The sequence below is a fragment of the Ixodes scapularis genome, unplaced genomic scaffold, assembly GCF_016920785.2.
Source record: "Ixodes scapularis isolate PalLabHiFi unplaced genomic scaffold, ASM1692078v2 PGA_scaffold10__122_contigs__length_95168666, whole genome shotgun sequence".
Taxonomy (NCBI): Eukaryota; Metazoa; Arthropoda; class Arachnida; order Ixodida; family Ixodidae; genus Ixodes; species Ixodes scapularis.
This window is the reverse complement of record NW_024609836.1, coordinates 91,831,450-91,848,318: the sequence shown is the minus strand read 5'-3', so window position 1 is coordinate 91,848,318 and position 16,869 is coordinate 91,831,450. Positions and strand designations below refer to the sequence as shown.

Sequence of the window (16,869 nt, the reverse complement as noted above, 5' to 3'; positions counted from 1 at the left end):
CCGTGCTCGGGCAAGCCGACGTTAACAAGAAAGAAAGGTTGGCCGCTACGCAGGTTCTCTACGCCCGTCCGGCTGTGTTCAATACGAAATGCTTCCGCTAGGGCCAACACCGTGGCACCACTGTCACGCGTCGCACACTTCCAATACCGCCCTTGCGTCGAAAGTGGTACCGAAGTGGCAATAAACGAGGCTGCAAAAGCCGGCACATCGAGATCCTGGCAGTCGGCCGTAGAAGTTCCGGTAGTGTCGCCGTCGCCATGGCATCGCGACTCATGGCTGCCAAAACTTCTACAGACTGTCGAGACGAGAGCGAGCCGTGGCGAAATATGCGTCTGCCGCGTTCGCCTCAGCTGCTGCGCCGCCGCCAAGATTTCACTTTTATGATGTCGTGGGGTGGAAATCGAGGAGCCATATTTGAGGACGCGGTAAATACAGAAAAAAAAAAAGAGAAAAGAAAGACGGCCCAGAAAACAAAGGACAAAGAAGGCAAGGAGGAGAAACAAACGAAAAAAAAAGAAAGTGCAAAAAAAAGACAAAAAATAAAAGGTTTCTATTGTTAGTGTTTTTTGCACCTGCGAGAACAAACAAACATTCTCAGACAAGGTTTACCGACACACTCCTTTCTTCTTATAGAAAAGGTATCTTCGGTGTAAAATTAAAAAGCACCAGTACCTCTTTTTCTTTCTCCTTGTCGAGGAAAACGTTTCTTTGGAAAGTCAGCACTGGCTCATCTGAAACCACAAAATAGAAAGGCATGGTTTTATTTTTACACTTTTTTTTTATGGTATTCGCCTTCTAATATTTGCTCCTAGTGCAGTAAGGTATGCAGTGCTTGCCCCAGGGGCTATGCAGAAAACTGTTAAAACGCTAAATTGATCGCCTAAGCTCTCGCACCTGCTTTGTATGATGGTAATGAGCCCAAATCAGTTATTTTTTGCATATCCTTAGCTGTAGTTCTCACGAAACCGCTGTATTATTCCGTCCATTAAAGTGTGAGAAATGCAGCTCTTCAAACTGTTTGATTAGCAATCATTGAACCAAAACCAGCCTGCACTTTGAATTCAATTCTGATTAAAAAAAAAACACCCAGTTCACATGCACCTACGATTTCTGCTTTTCATTCCTGAACAAGAGCCTTTAGCAAATCAATATCTCGTTCTGACAGGATAATCTTTTCTTGCGATGCAGTGGCCCCTGTTAAGACCGAACGTCATGAAAGTTCAATAAGTGGAAAAACTTGTTTTCTGAAGAGAGGTACAGCAATATAAACACAACTGCTCCTCTATGAAATGCATTACCGTCAATCGTTAGGCAAATTAAACTAACATTTAGGTGGAAAATCGTGGGTTCAGGAAGCTAACCAACACCCAAATTGAATCCGTTAAAGGGGTCCCATTTTTCAACATCTGACGGCCATTACAAACAGAGAATTTCCATTCTGACTACTTCTAAATGCCCATTTGGAGATCTGAGGCCAGGAATCTTTTTTGAGAAATTTCCAACCCCCTCATCCTACGCCACTGTTTGAGGTTATCCCACAGACATTCCACGGATGTTCCAAGGCACCCTAACAATGTGTCTGCAGAGTCTTCAAGGGATAACCCTGGATGGTACGGCCCTAACAGAGTTTGCAAGTCGACAGCAAACGCACCAGTTTCGAGCTGTCGTTTTGAAGCGAAGGTGTACTTCTTGAGGTATTCCGACCACCGCTCCCGGATCAGGTAGGGGCGATGGTCAGGCTTCAGCTGCAGCTCTGCGTGACAAGGGCCAACACTGTTACGCGGACGTTTTAAGAAACGCATCACACGGAAAGTGCTTGCTCCTCTAGCACTGGTAAACTTCGTTTCACCTTAAGATGGACCGCAGAGGATGCCACAAACCATCAAAGCTATTCGAATGCCTTGCAGGTGTCATGTATCCTTTGGGATGAGTGCAGCATTCGAATGCCTTGCAGGTGTCATGTAACCTTTGGTATGAGTGCAGCAATGTGTGGCAAGTGTAGTCGCATGATACATTCTCGGTGCCAAATTGACCAGAATGGCTCGTGGCATCCATAGAGCTCCTTCATCAAGTGAAAAGGAGTGGTAGTAGTAGGTAGGTACTTTAGCAATAATAGAGATAACAGCATTACACAGGAATGCGTTCTGCACTCGTCAGTGTCACGAATCTAAGGACAGTCCCCCTGCAATATGAAAGAGCTATTAGAGAATGCATTTAAAGGTGGATCTGCCGAACTCACTTTGATAATGACAGCATTTCTTAGTACGAAAAAATTAATTAACCTTTGTTCTATCCCCTCCCTCAAACTTAGTTAATGTGTCTGGCACGTGTGGACTTAACACCTAACACCAATGCATGAACTGAATAGGCAAAAGGGTCTTTCATATTGCAGGTGACTGTACAACTACAGCAGCTATGCCAAACTGTTGCTAGAGTACCGTGGGAACTAAAGCAGGAAAGATCCTCTGGCTCCCACCCACCACCTTTGATTTCAAGGTCCCTTTGGACTTGAATCGCAGCACACGAGCGTCGCCAACTCTAACACCGCGGTCACACCGATACGTTGCCGGTTTTTATGTCTTCCCGGCTTCTACGTTCCAAAGCGCCGGTTCTGCCTACGTCCTGTAGGAACAGATGTATTATTTCCTGCTTAGCGCGTTTGATTTCCCGGTTTGTACGTCCACAAAGCTGCCGACGTAGCGCCGATGGCACCAGCTGATTTACACGACGGACCGATCCACGGACGGATTGATCATGTAACGACACGTCCGCGGATCGCCCACCTCCCAAGTACGTTGACGCGGAGGAGAAGATGAGCGGACCACAGCAAGGATCAGCCGAACCGCTCTGCGACCGCACAGTGCTGCAAGACGCCAACAGCGCAGTGACACTGTCGCCTGAGGGCCAAGAGCAATACAAGACACCGTGATAGGCTTAACTCAAAGCACTACTAGCTCGGCGTAGAAGCAACGGAGTCCAGGACTTGCAGAGGTTACCCATTGCGGAGGAACTTTCGGCCTCGAAGCTTCGAAAAAAAAAACAATCTCAATCGCTGGCGACGCGGAAAGCTGATTCGCGGCTTCACGGTTTGCCCGTCCAGCGTCCCGCCGCTGACGTACATGGGTAGGGGAAAATAGGAATTTTTCTATGTTGCCAGTAGAGTGTTGCCTCCTGAAACTTGCTCGTCCGGCGTAAAAATTTTATTTTATCGAATATTTTGGCCAGCAGTTGAGACAGGGTTATGGATATGGTCTGCTAATTTCTAGCCAAATCAAAGACTATAAAAATATTGGCGGTGTTCCCCTTTAAAGAGCAACTCCGCTTCAATTTTGTTTTTGAAAAAACAATGCAGTCCTCTTCAGTATCACCTAGGAAGCCACACGTCAAATATTACGACCTAGTTCTGTCCAAATGTTCCTTAAACGGATGACGTCACAATCGCCGTCGTCATCTCACTATTTGTGATTATCGTCTCTTGGTGTTGCATCCATACTTTGTGCGCAGACTGATGCCGCAGTTGTGCAGACATCGTCGAATGTCGTAGACACCAAAACGTGGTGAAGAGTGAGGTGCAGAGGACACTTTCACCTGGCACACGCTCACCCCAATCCTGCCTGTCACTGTGTAGTGCATCACGTGACGTCTCGTACCCTGTGACATCCATATTTTTGGCGGCCCGTTAACATTGCCAGATGAAGCCGAAGTTTCAGTTTCGATTTCTGCTGATGTTTAAAAAAAAGATTTAACGATATATATCCTATTTCTTGCAAAGCAAATGACGTAGTGCCTTTTATTAGGGCTTTTTAAAGTGAAATCACTCATTATCCCGAAATTTTCGAAATTGAGCGGAGTTGCTCTTTCAGTAATGTGCACGAGTACGAGGACATTGGCAAATGCTCCTCCGCAAGCCCAGAACTCCGTCACTCGTCCGCGGATCAGTCACTCAAACCGGCAGGTGGAAAGATTGCAAGCTTCTTTTCCAACGAATGTTCAAAAAAAATATTTTCTGAACGTATCCGAGTTCACGCCTAGGAACACTTACAGACATTTTCACTGCGTTCATTTCAGTTCTCACTTTCAAATGTTTACAAACGTTTTCTGAGCCGATTTGAGTTCGCACCCACAAATGTTTGCGTATAACAAATTGTTTCGTGACAGTTGCTCTCTGTCTCATCTCCAGCACCCCCCCGGGAAGGGCAGTCTCGTTATTTACGTTTTCCCGGATTGTACGTTTCTTCCTCCTAGTCCCGTGAAAAATCTATCAACGAGATTCCACCGTAATAGTCCATCATACAAAGGACATTCTCTAGACAACGTTCTAGGCCCATTTCTTTTTCGTACGACATTCCTGTCGCATCGCTCATACAAAAACTGTCTGCAGCCATGTTCAAACCCCGCATGTGCGTAAAGCAAGCATGCTTCAAACATGCCCGAAAAAGTATCCGCAGACAATTCTGTAATCATGTCTGCAGCGATCATTGTGTTTTCTGTATGATGTATATAAGCAGTGTGACTACGGCTAGTCGATGAGACTGTCCTATGTTGGTAAACGTTTCAAGCTCTCACCTCTCGTATGTATGGAAGAATCATTGATTTCTCATCGTCTGCAATTGACATCTTTATGTAACTGAATAACTTTAAAAAAACTGATTTCGGAAATGTCATTGGATAGGTGCATTTTTACTTTTTTCTGAATTTTATATGTGCAGTATTAGAATGCTCGGTATGCATTTTTGTCCGTGTTGCGATGTTCCATCGGAAAGGTGCGTAGCTGTTGGCAGGCATCGTCGACAAACGTATAAACTCACCGAGCAGAGGAGATGTCATCCAGAGGGCGAAGAACTCGGTGGCCTGCGAGGGCAGGTTCATCTCCGCGTCGTCCTGCGCGATGATCTCGACGATCTCGTCCGAAGTGGCCATGGGGAGGCTGTTCACCTCCACGCAGAGGCACACCTTGGTGAGCAGGTACACGCAGATCTCCTGCTCTGCACCGCGCAGACAGAGCTTCCAGTCACAAACGTGCACGCAACTATGCTGCAAACAACCATGCCTGAGGCAACTATATTGCTGGCAACAGCAGTCGGTTGCTTTACATTTGAACAAATCATGAAGGCGGTACCCTAAATTTTGGGAAGGTACTCAGAGTCTCTGGGACCCTCATGAAGCTGGGACTCCTTATCTTCCACAACAAGGATTACGAACTGTTTTTCATATTCGCCATCCGGGTGCAGAAAAAAGGTTGAATAGAAAGCCACTTAGCTTTTGCTCGCACAAATAAAGAACTATTTAAGAAACCTAAAACAACAAAAACAACCTTAGGGAAGGTATTTTAACGACTGGTGACACTGTATTTGGGTTTAGAATGACAAAAGAGCAATAAACTCCCCACAAAAAAGCAAAAAATTAATATTTTTTATAGTGGAATTTGTGGCACTTGTTTTCATTTAGGTTAAAACAATCATATTAGTACTTGTTGGCAGACATAAATTAGGTCAATAAGCCTGCATGAAATGTCAAGGCTAAAAATGTACCTACAGGACCATCAGTAATATAATATCCTACTTAGCCTTGGGAGGGCCAGGTGTATCACCATTAAATAGTGATACACCTCACCAGTACAGACAATTATTAAATTTTTACATTATGCTATCACTGTAAAAGGATTTGCTAAAGTTATGAGACAATAAAAATGTATGTTGTTCTTGCATCAGCTAGTCTAAGTAGGTAGTTACGCAGTGGACAAAATTAAATTGTGGAATGACCAAATACAATAAAAACCTGCACCCTCCTCACCATATCAACCACTGTATAAAATTTCTCTCTAAAGCTAGCTTTGCAGGCTGTTATTCTAGATGTTGGAGATCCTGCACTACTGAGTAATTAAATCAAGCATGTCAATACAATCTCACAGCTTTTATTTCTGACAAAAATATTGCAAACATTGCTGCCATGCTTCATAGAAACAGTGCATAAAGAAATAACTAAACTCCAGGCACATAAAAAGTTAACCATAAATGGCAAGTAGAAGTCGTAAAACAAATGCCACATGCCAATGCAAACATGCAATACCAAAATTGTATAAATATTTCCGAAAAGCTCTCTTGACCACAAACATAAAAGCTATGATCAACATGCAATTTAATTATTATTCGCTTAAGAAAAGTCATTTCATAATGTAACACAACGGGCAAACATGCTGAACAAACAAGTCAATTAAATATACAGCCAAGCATGTGCATTCAGCATAATAAGCATGTGCCCATTCAGGCTCATGTGCATGACATTAAGACAGACAACATATGGTGCACAGCCATGTGCACGAGCGTGCACAGTCATGTGCGACACAACAGCAGAGAACATGCAACAATATATGTGACTAAATGATAATTGTTAAAGAAACAAACACACAACGGGGCAAATTCAAAAGGTGTCATAAATGTCTCAAACATCCGTTAAATGGTAACACATGCAGATACAAGCCATGCTACAATGTTACAAAACGTGTGAAGAGAAGACAGGCACTAATACTTTAAAAGTACAATGTACCAGCATAAGGGATACTAAAAGTTTAAAACATTTTACAACACTTATGAAGAAAAAAAAAGGTAAAGAAATGCAAAAACTATCAAAACGAAAAATCAGAATTAGCAGTGCATTCATAAACATGTTTGCAAGTCCATGTCAGGGCGCCGCCATCTTGCTCAGTGGGGTGCGCTTCGTTGCGGTCATAATCTGATTACGACACCTTAGCAACACTTCGTAATCGAATTATGATGCATCCAAGTGCACCCCAGCCAACGGCTCCCTGAAGGCGGACTTGCAAATGTGTATAATTGGCATGATTATTGTGTAGAAAAACTGTCAAGCATATAAAAGAATGCACATGCAAGTTACTACGTACAGTGCAAAGTTAGTGATGTCTGAAGAAAAAACCAAAAACAAGCAATAATTTAGGAAAACAGGACTTAAAATTTTCTCTCGTTTTCCTTCTTTCATATTTTCAAGGGAAGCATGGTAAGCAAGTTGTCCAGACACCTTGAAAGCGAGTGCCAAAGGATGACTTGGGTCAGCACAGGTTATCTCACTTGATGCTGATCCAACTTTCTCAAAAAGCTAGTACATAGAATTTGGGTTAGTTTTTACTGGCTAATCAAAACCTCAGTGAACAAAATTATGACACAAAAAGTTGTGAAAACAAAGTATTTATGCCACATAATGCAGCATTTGTACCACAAAAGTTTGGAAAAAAAAGGTCTATAACATTCATTTCGGTCTCTCATTTAATATAATCGGTTGGCAGATGCTCGACCCCGAAGTTCCTCACGTGGCAAATTTCATCAAGGGCTTTTTTGAGTCAGCACTTTGCACAGAGTGGCAGCTTCTTTGCCACCATCAAAACTGAAGCAAATAGAGAAAGAAACTTATAGTGAAGGACCGATTCTCGACTGCCACTGACACACAAAATTGACAGTGTTTGACAAAATACTATGCTTTCACTGCCATTAGCACGTGTAAAAGTGAACCAATATTTTAGCCACCAGAAGGCACTGTAGTTCGGAAAGGGTCTATTCAGTCATCAAACATTGATGCCTGCAACTCCGCTCCTTCCGAGACGCGCCTGCATTTACTTGTGGCCGGAGGTGGCGTGGGCAGCGGGTGCTGCGGCGCCGGGATCCTCTCCCTGGGGATGCGCCACCCGTCGTCCTGACAGTGCTGCTGCGGCGGCGGCGGCTGGTGGTGCTGCACCACGCTCGGCGACAGGTAGCAGTGGTGTGGGTGGTGCGTCGGCGTCGGCAGCTGCCGGCCCCGCGGTGCCATCGCCAACACGTAGGGCGAATGGCGCTCGAGGGCTGCGTAGTCCCGCTTGTCCGCCAGACCTCGCAGGGGCGTGGCTACGCGGCAGTTTCGCATGCGACGTGAGTCGCGTTTGAAGTCGTGACTTTAGGAGTAGCAACTTGAAGAGCAGCAACTCTAGGAGTAGCGACTCCAAGAGTAGCGACTCCAAGAGTAGCGACTCCAAGAGTAGCGACTCCAAGAGTAGCGAATCCAAGAGTAGCGACTCCAAGAGTAGCGACTACAAGAGTAGCGACTCCAAGAGTAGTGACTCCAAAAATAGCGACTCCAAGAATAGTGACTCCAGAATGTAGCAATTGCATGAGCAGTGACGCTAGGAGCAGCGACTCCAGGAGCAGCGACTCCAGGAGCAGCGACTCCAGGAGCAGCGACTCCAGGAGCAGCGACTAAAGGAGCAGCGACTGCAGAAGCAGCGACTGCAGAAACCGCGACTGCAGAAGCCGCAACTCTAAGAGGCAACTCTAAGAGGCAACTCTAGGAGCAGCGACTGTAGAACCCGTGGCTCTGGGACTCGTGACCCTAGGACCCGTGACTCTAGGACTTGTGACTCTAGGACCCGTGACTCTAGGACCCGTGACTCTCGAAGTCGTGACTCTCGAAGTCGTGACTCTCGAAGTCGTGACTCTCGAAGTCGTGACTCTCAAAGTCGTGACTCTCGAAGTCGTGACTCTGTGCAACCCCTCTATACCCTGTTTCACCTTACGACAGATCAGCACCACTCCAGGGCCATGCCAGAGACATGTGACTTTACAGAAGGGTGCAGCGATGTGCAAAGTCACGTGACGCCTGAGCAGCATTGCGTTAGTGCAAGATGGCTCACGGCATCCACTGCAGTCCATCGCAATGTGAAACGAGTATAGATATACTTCGTTTCAGCTTCGGTCCGAGCGCGGCCGATGTTATGAGCCGAAGAGCCAATCAAAGAGCGCAAAAAGCGCAGCGTCATGGCGTGCTCGCTGCGCTTGATAGGACTAGCCGGCGGAGGAACGCGCACAGAGAAACGGCGAATATCGGCTGGTCCTATCAACTGCAGGGAGCACGCCATGACATTGTGGCTCTTTCGCTGTTTGATTGGCCCTTAGGCTCATAACATCGGCTGCGCTCGGACCGAAGCTGAAACGAAGTATAGAAATATGGCCAAAGCAAACTCCGAAAGTGAAGAACAGAAACAGCATGCACATGATTACACCTTTTGAAGTCTAGACTGTGTTTTGTCTCTTTATTCTTTTGCTTTAAAGTTCCTTCTAATTGCATGTTGTAAGGGACGTGACCCATTTGGCCCTTCATTAAGGGAAAATGTGCATGTATCAAGCTCAAAACACAGTCAAATGAAACTGGATAAAAGAATAGTATATATCAGTGCTCAACGTCGAACACATCCTTTTGCAAATAATTTTGAGGTCTCATACCATGTAAAACAATATTAAGTGACTTTATATTTACGTAATCAAAAATTTATAATGGGGGTTGAGAAAAAATCTAGAAAGGACGATGGATTGTTCGAAGAGTTGCTCTATTCGAAAAGTGACATGAAAACTCTCGCACGAAGCAAATGTCTTAACATGGTGCACGTTGGACTCGAGATGACACAAAACATAAAAATATAACAGCACTAAATTTTAACCAACTCAAGCCTCGGGAACTTCTTGTACAACAGAGGTGCAAACCTTTGCTTGTGACACATACCAATGTCAGCAATGATGACGGCTGCACCAGACAAGCACAGGGCACTCACCGGAGAGCGAGGAGCTGTCAGAGCGAGGGTATTCGACCGGGATGATGGTGACGCAGTTATGGGTCATGTAGTTCTCGCAGGGCTGCGGCTGCTGGCTGCCTTCCAGGTGCTTCATCATGCTGGCCTCGTCCTCACTGCTCCCACTGCTCAACTCGGGGACCAGATCCCGCATCGAGATCAGGCTCACACGCTGCAGACAGAATGTCAAGGGGACCATGAAACGAGTTAAGAAGGGGCCATGAAACAATATGGGAAGTGATGCAGAAAGGGACATTGAAGCAACATGGATTAATATAATGAATGAGTGAGTAAAGGGACATCAAACATAGTAAAAAGGGAGAGTGAAACAAAGTGAAACGAGAGAATGAAACCATGTGGAAAGGGATAATAAACAGTGTAGAACGGGATAATAAAACAATGTGGAAAGAAGTAATGAAAAGATGCAGAAAGGGACAATGAAACAATGCAAAAAAATATATTCTGTAAAGGGACACTGAAGCAGCATAGAAAGAGACAGTGAAACAATGTGGATAAAGCTAATGAAACGGTGTTTAAAGGGACACGGAAAAAATGTGGAATGGGATAGTGAAACATTGTGGGAAGGAATAATGAAAAGCAATAACCGAGCAATGTAAAAAGAGACATTGAATCATTAGAAGTTAGGAAAAAGCTATAAAACAACTTTCACCAAAATGCTTTGAAGAACGATGCAATGATTTCGGACTAGGAAATTCCTGGATTAAAACTTCCAACACACGCTGAAAACTCAATTGCAAATGCAGTGCACTTCACTCGCTACAGCCGTGGCAAAACGCAAATAAAATTCAACACTAAGCGCTTTCTCGGCCCACTTAAAAAAAAACAGCACCAAGTGGCTGACCGCCTATCACAAAGCCATTTATGTCAAAGAGACCTCCATGTTACGTGTAGGTGCACCCGTGAAATAACGATGACAGGGTAATCACAACAACCCATTTGACACTTTGCTTTTCCTATCCACTTACGTGTCGTGCGACAGTCAAGCACCCGCTTTCACACCGTTTGGACCGCAAAACGGAGACCAGATAATTGCTTGTGGGGAAACGCCCCTGCTAATTGTTGTCCTTGATTAACGCCCATTAACAAAAGGCCTCGAGAAAAAAAGTGCAAACAAGTCGGATCGATTGTGAAAACTTAGTGTACGCCCTAGCACTGGAGCAACCACGCCGTCCTAGTTCCCAGCATCTGGGGACATTGAGAAACCCACGCTTGCACCAGCACCATTTCGTCATGCCGATAGCAAATGAAAACGGACTGAAAAACCTCAGTGAATTAGATCCCATCCCTGATAGCACCGGCGTGAGTGTGGAATAAACTACCAGAATCCTGTACTGTTTGCTTCCTTCTGAAATCTTTTTTTTACAGGTGTCTCACACATGGTAATTTGGGACATTATGCAGTAGCCCCTTGCTCTAGAAATTTGAAGAAATAAATTTCGTAGCTTATCAAACATTTAAAGTGCACACTGGGGTCACATACACTTCACTTGGTAGTTTCTACAAACCTATAAACAAAAAAAAAGTGTTTCCTTGCTTAAAATATATATATATATATATATATATATATGCTCTTTTTTATATATTTGCAGACAGTGCATTTGGGCTGTGTCACTTTTCTTTAGCTATGTCATCAGACACCAAAAAAACATTTTTATTTTTATTTTACAAAAATAAGACTTAGTACAACAAACCTGACAAACCAGAACAACTGGATTGCCGCAGTGTTCATTTACTCCACCATTATCTTTTAAAGACTTGCCATAAAATACCAGGGGAGCACCGACTCCAGTTTCACTGAAACCTGGATCACTCTAGATATGGTCACACGTCTCGCCTGGTCAAATCGGGCACTAAACGTATAATTTGCGAAATTCCCAAGTATGGAACACGTTAATAATGGGCGCTTGAATTAAATGGGCGCTTCCACGGTATTCTATGGAAACAACAAAATGAAAGCAATAAAACTGTATCCATGGGCAGTTTGACAATTCTACCTGCGTAATGCAGTCAATTATGTCAACTAAACAAGGTATGACCTAAAAAGAATCACTCGAGTGAAATGATATGCTTCCAGGATTGACTTTTCAGCTGACGCAAAGTCCTCGTCTCAATTGCTGCAATCTAAAGAGGACCCAATCCCACAGCACCACATATCTGTGGTTAATTTAAATAGAGTATGTTCACATCCTGCCTCGTCTAAAGTTGTCTTCTGTCAAACCATTTTCTTCCCTCTCAGTTTAAGAAGACCCACAAATAGCGCGTGGACACCCAAATTTCCAAAATTTCCTGCCGATACAACTACGACCTACTTAGAAAGAGCAGGCAACCAATTTATTTTGAGACACTGCATGGTGCGCGGAAATTAAATTAAACAGTTGAAAAAAAAAGAGGGTGTATATCTTTTTCTGGGCCTCTCCCCACAACACTCTACTATTTTCTCACTTTAATCTGTGACACGGACAATCTTAAGATGAACCCTGAAGCGATTTTTGATAGTGCATACTTTTCGGACCTGCAGTTACCGTTAGTGCACCTCAATTTTGCGTGAAAAAGTCGGACAACTATCAAAAAGGTGAACACTGTGCTCAAGGGGTGGTCATATTTGTAATGAAATAGGTGCTGTACTGTGCAGGAAGAGAAGTACAAATTGCTGATTTCATGCGAAATGATGAACTGCCCTCTTACCAGAGCTGTGAAAACGGAAATTTAAGTCAAAATGTAATTGAGTTACAAGAAGAACAGCAAGATTCCAACAGATATGTCGAGCAGGAGTTACAAAAAAGATAACCAAATTATGTTCCCATCACTCAAAACATTCCAATGCAGCAAGCATAGGGCTGCAATTGCTGATACAGAAACCATACACAATCAGTTCCATCTCGATTCAGCATTCGTCTCACAATGGAGCAAATCAATGTTAATTTCAATATTTGACAAAACGTAAAAGAACAACTGTAGTAATTGGACGAAGTCGGTCTAGAAATGGAAAACAAGTTACTGCTACTGAAATTTCCATGCAAGTCGGGAAGTAATTAGTGACTATAATTGTGACTAATTACAGCAACTCAAATACTTTTAGTTCACTGCTGTACAGTCCCGCTTTACGGGTCTTCAGATCGCGATCACTGTCATTGTTCCCAAGAGAAAAACAACAGTGAAGTTTTTGTCGGTGGGAAAACCAAGAGCAGCTCAAAGGAAAGGCCGAAGCATAATGGATCATTTACAAGAGGGCAAAGACAGACCTTGGAAGACTGTTCGGCGGGAGGGGGTCACTGATAAAGAATGAGCGCCCTTGGCATTACTTGCTCTATCCGTCGAACAAAAAGGCAGCGTCGTGCACTCTACAATATGCTAATGCCCATCCAGTCTAGCGGTTACATCAAACGCTACTACGATGCAGGCAACAGTGTTTATGCCTTTGTCAAAATTCCCGGTCGGTGCCGGGCAGCGTTACGTCACCAACAACCTTTTGTAAACGAGGCTGGTTCTGCAAAAACAAGAACGCTTTAAAACGAATATGCCGGATTTCTAAAGACCGGTTCACACATTTGAGTTTGAGTCTGGCCACGTACGAGAGAACACACTGACACCGTCTATCAGGCAGCCCTCGAACACTTCAGATCTGCATATATAATCAGACTGAAGCTTCGGCGGTATTTGGAAGATCAAAATTATGCACTACCTATCAGAAATGGTGGCTTATAACACTGTCAAAATGATTTCGAGTGCACGGTAAAGTAATTACGCATAAAAACTACCATTCTTAAAAAAATTATAGTCAGATGTCCTAATGTTGTAAACAAGCTTCCATGGCTTAAGTTAATTTAGTTCCTAACTAAAATCTAACTAAATGAGATTTCTCATAAAATAAAACCCAATGGTGCATCCCCACTACGCATAAAATGAGGTTATTCACCAAATAACTGTCACATCTAAATCCACAAAATTCCCCCCCCCCTCCCCCCCAAAACCCTCTTCCGTTTTTTTTTTGTTTTTCATAATTTTTTTTAAAATTTGTACACGTGCAACATGTCGCTCTGGAGGAGTGGTTTTCCTCCTTAGCACACGGCTGCGCTGCGGCGAAGCAAGATACGCAGAACCGCAATGTCACCTCCGCAGACGTCGCTTCTCTGCAGCACAGCAGAGCGCAGCGGGAAGCGCACTCAACGTAGCTAGCCAACCTGCCCACAATAATCTCGAACGGTAAATGTTTGCAAAACGTCGGAGAACTTAGTGATCGGTGCAATGATAAAATGCGATAAAATGTGAAGAGAGGGGCTGCACATAAAAGAAGATTTTTGCTTTTTACAGCATTCTTGGCATCGGCGTTGTTCTTCGAGCTTCCTGACTATGCATTCCTGACGTTCTTGCACTACGATGTATGCGAAGGCTTCTAAGAAAAACGGAGTCTTGCAAATAAACTGTCATGGCGGCGGTCACGGAAAGTAGCAGACACTCCACTTCGTCCGCCTCTTAAGCTGAGACTAGAAGCTCCGCCTTCAGCGCGAGCTTTCTGTCCTTGCTAGCACAGGCGTGAACGCGCGGGCAAGCGCAACCAAAGCACTGCGGAAGCCAGCGAGCTCGTACTGAAGGCGGAGCTTCTAGTCTCAGCTTAAGGGTCAACGGAGCATAATCTATACATTAAACAAAGGACAGTCTGCAATTAACTCAAAAGGACAGTCTGCAATTAAGTCAAAAGCGAGAACACACAAACGCTGGCTAAACACATCTTTCGACTGCCACTGTTGAAGGTATACCCTTGGACTCGAACTATACAGGAATCCTTCGTATAGTCGCAGTGAAGAGTCTTGGGCTCCACCCACCCGCTTCCTTCACGCAGCTGCAGTCGAAAGACGTGTCGTGCGTTCTACTTGTCCCTTTCGATCGTTACAGCTACCGACGGGGCGAGAACGGCAAGGAGGTCCTTCCCGCCTCCAGCGCGAGCTTCCTACCTTCGACAGTGCTTTGGTGTCTCGAGAGCTTGGAGCTAGCGCGCGCCGGAAAATCACGACAGAAGGGACGCACCGCAAAAGCACCACGGAAGGCAACCAGCGCGCTCTAAAAGCCGGGCATGTGAAAGAAAAACAAAAAAGAAAAAGACGCTTTGCCGTTCTGATTTTGTCAGTGTTATTAACTAATGTAGTCGAGTTAACCAATACGCTCGATTCTTCGGTAAGCCGCACAACTCCCCGGTTCCAATCAGTCGGTCTAACTGCAAATTTTACGAAAAAAAGATTTTTTTTTTTGCATCTTTTTTTTTTTTTTTACGACGCACAGGGGACGAACTGAGTACCTATCAAAATGGCTGTCATCTGGTTGATCGGTGTACAACAACAGTACGAGGTTCGCGGTCTGTCGCTCGTACGAGTAAATCTAATTTCGTTAAATGCGACCGGTAGCAGAGGCTCAACTCATTTCTTTCTGGTCAGAAAAAGTGTAAACATGCAGGCATCTAACTAACGCCTGTTCGCACATACGGCGCAGCGCTACCCAGCGCTGACCGTGCTGATGCAGCCCCAGCTTCGCGCTAAGTCAGCTCCGCATCAGCGCTGTTCTTTCCCTCGCGTAGACTTAGCGCTACGCGAGGGAACCGACCTTTACGATGAAGTCCATCATCCACGAACTATAGGAGGTATTCACTGGACGCCATATTTGAGGGCAATGTTTAGAGCGCATGCTCAGAACGAGCTCACATTAATAGCCTGCTAAGACCGGCAACCCTATGTTGCTAAATGTACGCTCGACAAGGACTGCGGAAGCTCGCCGTCAGCACGCGCTCAGCAGCAGCGCATACGGATATGGCCGCCAGGAGTTCGATTCTCACACCGCGGTTACCACCAAACCATCGCCTGAAAGTCGCGAATTTAGCCAGAGACACAACCGTCCAACGACCACAACTTGGATTAGCACCATTTCTCCCGATCGAGAAAACAAAGAGAAAAGGCGACTCACTCGGCGAGGCGTATGCAAAGTCCAAAAGGGCGACAGCTGGTGGCCAAGAAGACGGGGAGCGGCACGCAGCCAGCCAGTCGCCAAGGCGAACCGACATCAAGTAACGGACAAGAGCACGGGCGCCGGCAAAGGGGAGGAGGAGGGGCCACCACCACAACAACGGGCAAGGCAGCATCCTTTCTTGCCCCCCTCCCCAATTGCCAGACACGCGCGCTCACGAGCTCGCTCTTGCAGCTCTTACCCCCCTCGCGCTAATCAACAATCAAGAAGAATGGAGTAGAGAGAGACCGAGAAAGTAGGATCTCACGCGCCACCCCCCTTCCCCGTTCTCACTACAGTCCAGTTTCGCGGCAAGCGGGAGGCGAGCGCGGGGAGTACCAGGAGAAGCGACCAGAAGCACTCCTCCAACGAGACACACGCTCGGTGAAAAAAGCCAGACGACGACACTCGAAGCGACCGAAACACTAAAAGTAAAATTAAAGAAACGAAGGGACCATCCATCCAAAACAAACGAAAAGACGAAAGAAAGCGAAAAAGAAAAAAAAACAAACGAGGTTTGACCCCTTTCTTCTTGCCTCGCCGGCGAGGGTGTTGCAAGAGTGCACTTGTTGCTTTTTACTCTCTCTCATCCTTTCGCGCGTCCGCGTGTTGCTCCTCGGTTGCTCCCGCGCGATGACTCTTACATTTTCCCTTTCTGTTTTGCATTTTTTTTCCCTCCTTGGTGCACTGTGGGAAGTTCACGACAGGGACCATCTTCGCTCAGGCGTCACGTGCAGAAAAAAAAAAAAAAAAAAACGCGGAATGCACAATATAAATAAATAAAGCGTGGAAAGGCACTCGCGCGCGTGCGTGCGTGCCTGCCTGGCCGAGTGCGCATGCGTGCGAACTATGGCCTTGATTCGACGGGGGCACTCGCGCGCGACTCTTCTTATTTAGGCTGGCCATTCGTTTCGGTCTTGGCTTTCTTCTGCTTTCGGTTTCAGGCGGCGGCCCGTTTCTCTTTGCCATGGACTGCGCAGGGACGAAGCCATCCGGAGCCAATCCAATGACGTGTCAGTGTCGCTTGACCCTCGGAAGGGAGCACTAAATAAGCTATACGCTTCGGAGTAACGAACCTTGAGCCATTCCTGTTGCCTAAACACGTTGCTTCGGTTATCGGCGGCTTTATCTGAAAAAAATTAGAATGGGAACGGCTTTCCGTCCTCCAGAAATGCGAGGGAGCTTTAGTAGATCGTTCCGATGACTCCGGTACTTCCCTTACCGAAGAGTCTTACCCGCTGCCTCAGTGTG

General features: G+C 45.4%; 1 protein-coding gene across 6 annotated transcripts in view; it reads right to left on the bottom strand.

Annotated features, from left to right (window-relative positions):
• LOC8043660 (FERM domain-containing protein 8) overlaps positions 1-16,869 on the bottom strand; it is a 69,679-nt gene that overhangs the window by 18,176 nt on the left and 34,634 nt on the right. For 3 of the 6 annotated variants that reach the window (XM_040501281.2, XM_040501282.2, XM_040501280.2), the window contains 5 exons: positions 9,590-9,779; positions 7,629-7,892; positions 4,809-4,985; positions 1,652-1,753; positions 673-731 (listed from right to left, as the gene is read on the bottom strand). In XM_040501281.2, the coding sequence (XP_040357215.1) occupies positions 673-731; positions 1,652-1,753; positions 4,809-4,985; positions 7,629-7,892; positions 9,590-9,779 (792 nt within the window). Of the gene's footprint in view, positions 1-672; positions 732-1,651; positions 1,754-4,808; positions 4,986-7,628; positions 7,893-9,589; positions 9,780-15,579; positions 15,927-16,869 lie in introns of those variants that run through there. The other 3 variants (XM_040501284.2, XM_040211306.3, XM_040501283.2) reach the window with 2 other exon arrangements.